The sequence below is a fragment of the Myotis myotis genome, unplaced genomic scaffold, assembly GCF_014108235.1.
Source record: "Myotis myotis isolate mMyoMyo1 unplaced genomic scaffold, mMyoMyo1.p scaffold_m19_p_7, whole genome shotgun sequence".
NCBI lineage: Eukaryota > Metazoa > Chordata > Mammalia > Chiroptera > Vespertilionidae > Myotis > Myotis myotis.
The window spans coordinates 80569695-80582293 of record NW_023416379.1 but is presented as its reverse complement, the minus strand read 5'-3'; the positions used below and the strand labels follow the sequence as shown (position 1 = coordinate 80582293).

Here is a 12599-nt window from a genome sequence, read left to right as displayed (position 1 = left end):
ATGCTAAGTGACAGAGCCTCCATGGCCCTTACAGAGTCACTGTTGAAGTTTTACGAAAGGCAGAGATCCATGTGCTTCTCTGGGATTAGAGAGAAGGTAGGTGTACATGGTGCTTAAATGAAAGAATATAAAACAGAATGTTTTCATTCTAACTCATATTTTTTTTTTTTGTTTTCACTGCATTGCTATTCCCTTTGGGTCACTCATTTCTCCTTTCTTTTGGTCAAGTGATTGAAAGTATTAGAAAAAAATGAAAATGAATTTGTTTCTAGACATATTTAGTTGATTAATTAGGTAGCCCAGAGACAAGCAAATCCACCTTTAGAGCTAAAACTTTATCCCAACTAGCATGGCTCAGTGCTTTAGTATCGACCTATAAACTAGGAGGTCAGGTTTTGATTCCGGGTCAGGTCACATGTCCCCCTGTGGACTCCATCCCCAGTGGGGAGTGGGAGGGGCATGCAGGAGGCAGCCAATCAATGATTCTCTTTCTTCATTGATGTTTCTATCTCTCTCTCCCTCTCCTTTCCTCTCTGAAATCAATAAAAATATTTAAAAAATAGAGCTAAAACGTTATCCTCCAAGCATTTACTATTACATAAATGAGTTTCATATCTGTTTCTAAGAAAGGATTCTGAAAGGGAGAGAGAGTGGGGAATGAGGAGAGAACTTGAGTTTGGGTAAGGAAGAAGAAGAGACAAATATAACCTGTTCTATAGACTTTCCTAAGTCCAAACCTGAGACTTATGCTCAATAGAACATGTTAAACATGCCTCTACCACCTCCTGAGGGATTGGCTCCTGTTGCCAATAATATCCAAATGCATCACCTGGAAGAGCATTTCCACAGAAAGGCTTGTACATGTTTCAGTTGATTTTTGCCACTTGTTTTGATTGCATGTAAATCCTATTTCCCCACGAAAGGGCAGAGCACAGGGCTGGCTGCAGTTGGATGAAGTGATGCAAGGACCATGACATTTCTCTGAAAAAGAAAAGAGAGAGAGAGAGAGAGAGAGATCTAATTAGCAGTCCCACACTTCGATGGGGGCATCAAAATCATACTGGGGATTTTAAAAATATATTTTATTGATTTTTTACAGAGAGGAAGGGAGAGGGATAGAGAGTTAGAAACATCGATGAGAGAGAGAGACATTGATCAGCTGCCTCCTGCACATTTCCTACTGGGGATGTGCCCACAACCAAGGTACATGCCCCTGACCGGAATCGAACCCGGGACCCCTGAGTCTGCAGGCTGACGCTCTATCCACTGAGCAAAACCGGTTAGGGCTCATACTGGGGATTTTATGTTGCTTCCAAAGGAGGTGATATTGACCTGGGTCCTCAGCAACAAGACAGACCTGCCAGGCAGGTTGTAAAGCTGATGTCTCTAGGTAGTGGGTGGAAAGGAGGGATCACAGGTCTTTCAGAAAGGCTAGCTCTGAGCATCTGAGGGGAGAGGGCCAGAGATGAGGAGGGGGAGAGTAGCAGTGGTTAGGTCCTGAAGGACCTTGTATGCTGTGCTAACATGGGCATTACCAGAAAACAAGATTAAATTTGGTTTTGAAAAAAAATTAACAGTAGCATAAAGCAGGAATCTGCACACTTCTCTGTAAAGGATCATATAAATGTCAAATAAAACACAGGATGCTCACATAAATGTTAATTTTATTTTCAGATACAGTCGATTCTCATTATTTGCAGTAGTTATTTCCTATGAAGTCGCTGCCATAAACACTGAATCAGCAAATACTGAGCCATCATTCCTAGGGGAATAGAAGGTTTCTAGGAGCTTCTGCTCACAAAATGTTCAACAGATCAGTATCAATCTATGTTTGTTTTATGTGTGTTTTCATTTAAAGTCACCTTATATAATCAATAGTTGATTTATTGACATTGAACTCATGGACAATAGTGCTATAACTCCTGATAGCATATAAACAAAGCTTATCGAACACAGGTGTTTTCTCCAGAAGGTACATCACAGCTCGGTTAGGAACACTAGGCAGCACTTCACCCTATACTTGGGGGCCATACTAAACAACAAGATTGCCAACCAAAAAGCAAAATACCTGGCACTACATAGGCCACCCAAAGAACACTGTGTGTGGTGAGAGAGCTGGAACGAGAAGGCAGAGCACCACTGTCCAACCTCAGCTGGGAACATGCACCCAGCCAACTCAATGTTTTTGCTGTTCTGTGAATGATGGAGAAAGAACTGTGAGTGTTGATTTTGAGATTACAAATACCTTTCAAAAGAGTAGGAGAATTTGCAAATACACAATCCACAAATAATGAGGACTGACTGAAGATGATCAGATAAACAATGAATAATGTTTTAGGGTATATATGGTCCATGCATTCTTATTCATTGTTTTTCTGAAATTTAAATTTAACCAGGAATCCTATGTTTTTATTTGCCAAATATGACTATACTTGTCACAGAGTAAATAGTTTCAACACTGTGGGCTATACAGTTTCGGTGACAACTACTCAACTCTGCCTTTGTAGCGTGAAAGCAGTCAAAGGTAATATGTAAGTGAATGGGCATGGCTGGGTTCCAATAAAACTTTATTTACAAAACCTGGTGGCAGGCTTCTTTTGGCCCATGGGTAGAGTGAATTGACTTGAGGCAGAGAACCCAGGAATGAAGCTGTTGAAGTATTCCTAAGAGAGTGGCAGGGAAATGGAGAAAAGTAAATGAGGCTGAGAGCTATTAAGGTGTTGACATCAATATGACGTGGTGATTGGCTGTGAGATAAGAATACACCCACATTTATGCCTTGGATAGCTCTGTGGATGACTCCATTCACAGAGAAAGGAAACAAGTGGGTTTACCCAGTGTATCAATTTGGCAGTTATTTAAACTGAGTGCCTCTCAGTTTATATAATTTGGAGATGAGACCATGGTGTTGTTACAAACACTAAATGAGAGACAGCATCTTGTGCAGCACTTAGGCTATAAATGTTCAATAAAGTATCTCCAATTTTCTCCTCTTTCCTTTTTCAATTCCATATCTAAGTAGAGATTTATCTGCCACCAAAAATATTTGTCATGAATGTGCAGAATCCAGTTTATTCCTATTATTTGGGTGAGAATCACAAGATTTCACTATTTTATGACTAATAACTACTTGCATAGTTTGTCTTTCTCTTCTCAAGAGTGACCAGTTTCACCAATACAATATCTATCTGACATCACTTCAACATACCTCTCAGCACCAAAGCATTACGTACATTGAAGCAATACAAAAATATCTTTGGATGAAGACATGAATGAATAATGTCCTTTCCCCTCTTCTGCCTCTTGTTAGCTTGTTATTTCAAATGGATTTTCCTTGTGGGTTTTTAAATGAACACTTATCTACTATTCTAGAATCTGTGAATATTTGCCAACTTTCTTCATTGACTATGCCATGGATAATGGTATAATTGTAAGAAAATCTATCACTATTGGTAAACATTGAGAACTTTTATATATATATATATATATATATATATATATATATATATATATATATATTCTGTTTGTATAGATGAGATCATTTGTTTACTTATTTGTCCATCATGTTTATGAGCATCTATTATTTATGTAGCCACTTTGGAAAATCTAGAAAAGTAAACATCAACCACATTTCCCAGGCTCTATGGTACTACTGGGTCACACTAATGGTGAAGGCCATATTTTCCAGGCTCTTGTCTCTATTGTTCAGGCAGCACTCCCAGCACCACCACCAACCCCTGATCATTCTCACTCAATTTGCATCTAGTTTTCAGAGGACGGTCAACATGTCCTTATAAACTAGGCTGTAAGCTACAGTGACATTGAAGCATGTTCCATATTCTTCCACCCCAGCTTTGCACCCTTTCCTCCCTCACCACTGTTGTCCATTCCTGAGATGTTTCTTGAAAATGTCATCAAGTATGTGTGGCTAGTGCTCACTGCTTCCAGGACTCCAATGACACTTTTACCATTTGCAACAGCACAGCATGGATGGAACTGGAATGCATTATGGTAAGCGAAATAAGCCAGTTGGAGAAAGATAAGTATCACATGATCTCACTCATATGTGGGATATAATGATCAACATAATTTGATGAACAAGAATAGATCCAGAGACAAATGGCAGGGGAGGGGGTTGGGGTTAGAGAGCAACCAAAGGACTTGTATGAATGCATATTAGCATAACCAATGGACATAGACACTGGGAAAGTGGGGGCTTGCCCGCGGTTTGAATGGCTGGGGAGGGGTCAATTGGGGAAAAAGAAGACATATGTAAAACTTTAGACAATAAAAAAATAAATAAAATAAAAAAGAACAGGAGGGAAGAGGACAGAGGAAAGAACCTGTGAATTCAAAAGTAGGTATTACCTAATCTGAACAATATAGAGAAAACAGACTTTAAAAAAAGAAGAATGAACAAAACCTCTGGGAATTATGGGACTATCACAAAAGATCTGATAGTCATCATTCATGTCATTGGAGTCCTGGAGATTTTTGTATTTTCTTGGAGCACTTGTGGTCTGGGACATGCCATGTTTTCAAATGGAAGAAGACTCTTCTGTAGCCACATACCTTGTATCCTTCGAGTCTTGGGTTTCTCTTCAGGATGTTGACGTTTATCTCCATCCTGTAAAACACAAATTCCCAAAGGTCCTCTTTACTGTGGAATTCTCCTCTCTCATCTCAACTTAGAGGCTCCATGTGGATGTGAAGAGAAAATGTGTTCAGGACTAGGAAGAAAAATGCAGTGGGTTCATGTGCTGATACCGCAGGAACTTGCTGAAGGAAACATGGATGTGAGCATGGACAGAGAACACACTGCCCTCCAAGAAGGACTAGAACCTTGTCGCTGGTCACCTGGACTCTGAAGGTCAGGTTAGTGGATTGCGTCCATCTTTTGGAAAGTCTAAGTGTTCAGAGAGACCACACAGAGGACAATTCCAGCACTAAGCTGTTCTCTGCCTATCTTAACTGTAACTGTGAAATGCAGCTTATGTACTCCAGCATATATTGAGAAAAAGAGAAATGAACTGATACTAGAAGTCAGCATTTGGTTGTACTAATGGAATCACAAAATCTTTTATAGCTATAAAGAACTATCAAGTTTATCTAAAAGAAAAAAAACACATACCCTTCATGTTATAGATAAGTAAATTAAACTCAGAAAAGTGAAGCAACTTGTGTAACTAACAAGAATCAAACAAAGTTAAGGTCTGAATCTAAATCTGTCAACTACCTAACGGCCAGGATAGTGCAGTCATGTCCTACCTAATGATGCTTTGGTCAATGACAGACCGTGTGTCCGACTGTGATACACCATGTAGCCTAGGTGTGTAATACACTATACCATGTAGGTTTGTGTAAGTGCACTGTATGGAGTTCGCACAATGGCCTAAATCACCTAATGATGCATTTCTCAGAACATATCCCCGTCATTAAGAAGATCATGACTGTACTTCCTCCTTTCAGTTGCTGCCTCTCTATATTCTCTGTGGTTTCAAAGTGATTTTTCTCCTATGTTGTTGTACCCTGCTGCACCTTGCAACGATACTGTTGCAAGTCCCAGCCACCTCTCAAGTTGTCTTTCTTCCTGTCTCTGGAAAACTAATATTGGCAAGAGTAAAATGGCAGCCATTTGAAAATGTCTTTAACATGACACGTTTGTCATAAAACTAGCCATCTAGACGAACTGCCAGTTTTCTCAAGGGGCTTTTGGACCTATAGTGAGAACATTCTACTTACTTTTATGTGGATCTTGGCTCTATACTGAGAACATTCTGTGGTCAGAAATAACATTAAACAGCAGATCATGGTTGACTGGGACTTCATTTTCACACATTGGGATCTTCACCTGCAATAGAGAAAGAAGGTGCAGCCGGCTGAAAGTGATAACTAGCACAATACTTCACAGAAAAACCAACCAGTGAGTGACGCCATTGGGTACTTGAGATATTTATACCAAACAACCTACCTCAGGAAAAAGCAGACTGTCTGTTAACTATTGACTTGTCTACAAACAGTAGCAAGAATGATGGAAGTACCAGGGAAAATATATGTTCGCCAAAGCAGCATTTCTTTTTTTTTTTTTTTTAATATATTTTATTGATTTTTTACAGAGAGGAAGGGAGAGAGATAGAGAGTTAGAAACATCGATGAGAGAGAATCGATCAGCTGCCTTCTGCACATCTCCTACTGGGGATATGCCCGCAACCCAGGTACATGCCCTTGACCGGAATCGAACCTGGGACCTTTCAGTCCGCAGGCCGACGCTCTATCCACTGAGCCAAACCGGTTTCGGCCAAAGCAGCATTTCTTATTCAATCCACAACTTTCTTTAATAATAAAATGTTCAAGAACTTTTATTTGCTAATCACTGTTCTAATCACTTTCGCTGCAATAAACTCATGTAATCATGCGGTACAAGATAGTATTACTGGTTTCATGTTATCAATGGAGAAACTAAGGCACAATGACTTGAGCAACTATGAGCCAAAGTCACTCAGATGAAAGATGGTGGAGCCAAGAGTTCAACCAGGTGGTTTGGGTGGAGAAGAATTGTTAATCTCTTTATTCTTAAAGGGTGTCCAATGGGGAACAAAGAAAAGTCAAACCGATGGTGGGAAGAGAGATTATCTATATATTGTACCTAGTGAACAAGGTTTGGCAGACACCTAGCCTTCAGGAAAGAAAAGTCCCTTTATGGTCAAATAGAGATGAACTTACTTTGATCTCTCTAGGCCATCTGTGGCCAGGCAGCAGATGAAATCACTGATCTGCAGTCAAACTTTTCCTGGGTGGAGTCAAAACTGAGATGGGCTTTCATGACTCTAGTGAGCCTTCAAGTGAGATGATGAGACACGGTCACTTATAGGGAAGTTTCCAAATTGTCTTTGAGTTTAAAATCATCTTTGAGTTTCTAACCATTGAACAGGGGAAAGTATTTTGATTTATACCAATGTCTTGTAGATCCAGTCTGGGCAGAGGAAAGTGAACATGGCAGAATGACCGGAAAAGTGTGGTAATAGATCTATATGGGTGTTGGGATATGTGTGCAGAATTCTTGATCTTATAGTGTAGGTGGAAAGAAGTTCTCATTTATATAGTGCTCATTGGTGGATGAGCACACTAAGCAATTTGCAATGTAAATATTATTTAGATGAATTTTTAACTGATGATCACAAAAAGAAGTACCTGAAGAACCAGTATAGTTTGGCTTAAATGTATCCATGTGTTTCATCTGTATACCTGTAGGTTGCACAAATTTTTAATATGACACAATAAGAAACAGATCTTATATTGTGACTCAGTGTATACAGACAAATATGTGTATATGTATATATGGGTATCCATATATAACTGAAAAAATAGATTTATTTCATTATCCAGTTGAAAATTGTTCACTTTTCTGATTAAAGTGGTCATTTTGATCCTTTCTCTTTGCTATTCTTTACAATGATGTTGAAATTTCCTTGCCTGGGTATATGTATCAGGGAGAAAAGATACCTATATTCAGGACCACATAAAAGGACTGATGCTGAAGATAAATGCAATTCTCTTCTATCTGGAGATGATGGTTTGAAATGCAGTTAAATGGAGGAAGGGGAGCCAACAGCAGGCATTTATAAGCAATAGTGCTTCCTATCTAAGGCTGCAGAGGAGGGCCACTTTTACTCTAAGTTTTCAGCGTAGGAACTTTGCATAAGCTAATCTTGCTAGAAAGAAGTCAGGCATTTGCCCTAGCTGGTTTGGCTCACTGGATAGAGCGTTGGCCTGGAGACTGAAGGGTCCCACGTTTGATTCCGGTCAAGGGCATGTACCTTGGTTGCGGGCACATCCCCATTAGCGGGTGTGCAGGAGGCAGCTGATTGATGCTTCTCTCTCATCGATGTTTCTAACTCTCTATCCCTCTCCCTTTCTCTCTGTAAAAAATCAATAAAATATATTAAAAAAAAAAAAAGAAGTCAGGCATTTGGCTTAAGATGTGATGGGATGTTGTGTGAATTAGGGAGTCCAAAAATGTTTCCTCAAGGAGTGCTAGGGCCTCCAGGTGTGCAAATCCTGAAAGGATTCAAGTAAAGGGGCCAATGGTCATGGCATTTTATGTAGATCATTATACTCTTTGTAGAACATTAGGAAATAATAATACATTTTATATATTCACATAAACTAAAAACGTATGCGGGAAGCCACTGCTTTCTCAGTACTATCATAAGAGTGCACCAAAGAATGCAGAAGGCCGATGGACCTTGGACTTAGCAGGGCTGTGTTGAGATAGCGGTGGCTGGAAGCAATTTCCTGACCTAATAGCCTCAAAGTAAATGTTTACTGGACCTTACTGATCTTTATTGATCTTTATTGACCTTAGAGACGGTCTGTCTGCTACCTGTTTCTCGTGCTTTACTGAGAGCAAGATGTGTATCTAAAACTAAATAAAAAGCAGATAAGGCCAGGTTCCAGTGTGGTTCTCCAAGAAAGAAGTCTCTACCTGGCCCCCTATGCCTTCTAAATTCATATTTCTTGTATAGTATTTTCATTTGTGCATCTACCCCTTCTTCAGATCCTGAACTCCTGCTGCAAAAGGTTGCGGCAACGTATACTAGCAGAAATATACCAGGTATATGCAAAATAAATCATAAGCATGACCATAAGAAACACAAACTTTGAACTGAGCACATTTGGCTATTTGGGCGTTTCAGTTAATGAACTTGCTACTTGCTCATTCATGTTGCTATAGTCTACTGTAGGTAACCCACATACCATTTGGTATGATAATTACATGGTAAATTTCCTTCAGTTATTATAAATGTGTGTGGGAGGGGTGGAAAATGTTTATGATGTTACCCAAGAGGCATTATAACATTCTTATTTTTGCCCAGTTTAATTGGCAAGCATGGGCCGGATGGGTAGATGTTTTCAAGTTAGGCCCCACTGGGTTATTTCTTTTCCTACCAGATAGAGTTGAATGGGAGCCCTACCATCAGAATTGAATAATGGCCGAGGCCAAAAGCCAGAGTGCTCTTCAGAGCAGACAGCAAGCAGAGCATAAGACTCTGAGGATGGAAACGTTTTAAAAATTAAAAAGAAGCCAGCATAATCCAAAATCACAGGTGGATATTTAATGAAGGAAGCACACGTTCTTAGATTTATCGCTGATAAAGAATTAGCAGTTCAAGTGAACTTTGAGTTTTGCCTAAGTCCCAACTGAAAACTATCTGCAGGTACAAATAAGGTACCTCTCCAATACCTAGAACAGTGCCTGCATGTAGAACATTATCTCTTGAAATAATGAGGGAAAGAAAAGAACAAGGACACAGAATCTAAATATATTCAATTAACTGTGACAAGAGGAGTGTGGATTGTCCAGAAGAATATCAGCAAAACATGGGCATGCCATCAGAAGAAGCGTTCAGATGTGAACCTCACTGAGGCAAACTCTCCTGCTTGTTTGTTTGTTCCTGCTAAAGAGTGGCTGGAGTCACTGTGATGTCCTTTCCTACATGGAGAATCCAGAGTTCTCCACGTACTTTAGCTCAGATGACCTTTATGCCATCTATTAACCTCTGATTCTACAGTGTGTTCAATTTAGCACGGTGATGGCGAACCTCTGACACGCGTGTCAGAGGTGACACGCGAACTCATTTTTTTGGTTGATTTTCTTTGTTAAATGGCATTTAAATATATAAAATAAATATCAAAAATATAAATCTTTGTTTTACTATGGTTGCAAAGATCAAAAAATGTCTATATGTGACATGGCACCAGAGTTTAGTTAGGGTTTTTCAAATGCAGACACGCCGAGCTCAAAAGATTCACCATCACTGATTTAGCAAAAACTCTGTGTCTTTGTGAAATCCCTATTTCCACAAATTCCTTGGGCTTAATACTGTTTGGCGAACTATCACTGGCTATTTAAATCAAGCTCTTAAGGTTTCACATTTTTATGGACCCCCCATATGTACAGTCATAAAAATAAACTTGGGATATTAACAATCCATCAATTAACCAATCAATCCAGAACCTTGTACCCAATGGGGGAAAATAAAAACAGTAAATAGTAATCCTGACAGGACAGTGCTATAATATGCATGTTTCTGCCCAGGGCCCACCAGTTGTTTGCCAACAATTTGTAGCACCCACCAAACTTAAATTTAAAAAAAATGGAAGAAAAACTTAACGAGGACACTGGTACCCACTGACTTAAATATTCTATGAATTCAGTAAGTTTACCTGCTTTACTCTTAGTAGGGAAAAAATACAGAGTTTGTGTCTATTGCATTTGGCCAACATATTGTGTCCTGAAGTGGGTTTCTCTGGAGCACTGGTCTCACAAAAGCCTGAGGGGTTACAAGGTCAGATCAGTTTGGGAAACAGCGTGTCACTGCCGCTCCTTCACCCACACCTACACATAGCAAAGACTCTGAGAGCAATTCCAGTAAGAAGACTGACCCAGGTTTTGCCAAATTTACTTGATCATCAAAAGTACTTTGGGGAATTTAAGGCTGCTATTTGAGGACAGTGTTACCTTGGAGTATAACACATTAACCTATCCAGGCTCAGACTCCACTTGCATTTACAGGGAACCTACCACATGCCAGTTCCCTGTGAGCTCTTAAGCTACTCACACTGGACCCACAGTTGCCCACTAGTGAGTAAGAGTGTGGGCTTTAGTCAATCCTGAAAGAAGGATGCTGTGGACAGACGGATAGATCATCTTTAATCTGTGAAACGAGTCAGAATTATTCTGAAACGTGATGCTCAGAGTGGAGAGGTGAGGGAAGGCAGGCACGAAGTGGCTTGGCAATCAGAAGTTTGGAATGATCACCAGGGAAGGGAAGACAGACTCAGAAAAGAGAATACAAATGAGGGAGAGAAAACAAGATGCCAAAGAATTCCTGCCTGAGACTCCCTGTGGTAGTTTCGTATATAATGAGGTATCTGACCTTCACAAACAAGTTCCCTCCGGCTTCTAGGCTAGTCACGCGACAAAAGCAACTCCACATCCTGTTCCCAAAGTGTCTGAACGATGACATTTCAGCCATAAAAGCAACAAGCAACCTGGGCTGACAGCTTCTCGGGACCTATGAAAAGAATGTCTCGAATTCCTCCTCCTGCTTCCACCACCCGTCTCTCTCTCGTGTCCTTATTAAGGCATGATTATCCACGACCACCCACTTCTGTCTCTTACTTGATGATAAACAGCATTCTAAGCTACTGAATGGAAGCCAGGCTCCCTGATCTAACAGAGAGAAAATAGCGTTCACTGGCCTCAGAGACTTAAAGGAAAATATAACTACATACAATAGCCCCAGAAGAAATGTGTCTCAGGATCTTCCTCCCAGGGAATTCCCAGCAACGGGCGCCTCTCACACCACTGCTGTGACCCTAAGCTATAATGACAAGAGGTCCACAGAGCGCAAGACTTTACTACTTTAGCCCAAGAGCCTAGGAGGAATTGGGCTGCATCTAGCGGAAGAGGCAAAAAATAAAACATAAAAATAAATCATGATACCATTTGTCAAGACGTGAATACAGTGGGCAGTTTTTCTGTCCCCAGCACCTTGCAGAGCATAAGGTACATGAGGGACACATTTGTGGACAAGCGAAAGAATGAATGAGTGTCTCACAGGGAGTGATGGCAGCTTCTAAAGTGTTGGTTTTATTTTTATTTTTTAAAATATATTTTTGTTGATTTCAGAGAGGAAGGGAGAGGGAAAGGGAGATAGACACATCAATGATGAGAGAGAATCATCAATTGGCTGCCTCCTGCACGCTCCCTACTGGGAATTGAGCCCACAACTTGGGCATGTGCCCTTGACTGGAATCGAACCCTGGACCCTTCAGTCCACAGTCCAGCGCTCTGCCCGCTGAGCCAAACCAGCTAAGGCTAAAGTGTTTGTTTTAAAATCACAGGGCAACTGTTCTATCTCAGAGGGGCAGGCACACATATTTGCAACTCTAAATAATTTCGGAATGTGGTAATTTAAGTTGAAATGCTCCCAGCCTACTATGGATCTCCTTTTGTCTAGACCTTATATTAAAAAAGGATTGTGAGGTCCCACCTAGGGGCAGCAAGCAACAACGCCAGGCCTGATGAGTGACGTCTGCCACGAGCATGCAGTGCAAGCAGCTCTTATTGGCCCCATCTTCCTTGTACTTAGAGCTGAGTTTCTGAATGAGTTGGAATTCAAAAATACGCTTAGTCCGAGTGGGTCCTGGAGCTTCTTTCGGATGGAGTTGTAGGAGATGACTCACGCAGCCGGAGGCACCCCACCTGTCTGAACACGCTGAGTGAGAGCTGGCATCAGGACTCTCAAAAAATAAAAATGTAAAAGGGCACAGCCTGGGAACTATAACTGCAGTCAGGGAGGAAGCAGGACCTCCCAAGGTCTGATCTCTCAAAACTCTTCATGCAGAACAACACCCGGAGGGGAGTTATATGGGAATTCCTGTAAACAAAGCGGACACTTTCCCAAAGTGCCTCTCCCCATGGAACTTCACCCCAAGGTGACAGGGAGGGCATATTCCCCATTGTTTGCTAACCTTCCAGGCAGCAACTCACCTCTTACTTCTTGGCCAGTCCCATGGATGGGAAGGACCAG

General features: G+C 40.8%; 1 protein-coding gene across 26 annotated transcripts in view; it reads right to left on the bottom strand.

Moving 5' to 3' along the window:
* The window catches only part of ADGRF4 (adhesion G protein-coupled receptor F4), a 31074-nt gene that overhangs the window by 16506 nt on the left and 1969 nt on the right, over window positions 1-12599 (bottom strand). For 22 of the 26 annotated variants that reach the window (XR_004968801.1, XR_004968799.1, XR_004968800.1 and 19 more), the window contains exons 2-4: window positions 5743-5851; window positions 4573-4627; window positions 830-981 (exon numbers count right to left, since the gene is read on the bottom strand). Coding sequence is in view for 17 of the 26 variants with exons in the window: in XM_036317036.1 (XP_036172929.1) it covers window positions 830-981; window positions 4573-4627; window positions 5743-5829 (294 nt within the window). In the remaining 9 variants the exon portion in view is untranslated. Of the gene's footprint in view, window positions 1-829; window positions 982-2575; window positions 2664-4572; window positions 4731-5742; window positions 5852-12599 lie in introns of those variants that run through there. The other 4 variants (XM_036317051.1, XM_036317050.1, XM_036317049.1 and 1 more) reach the window with 4 other exon arrangements.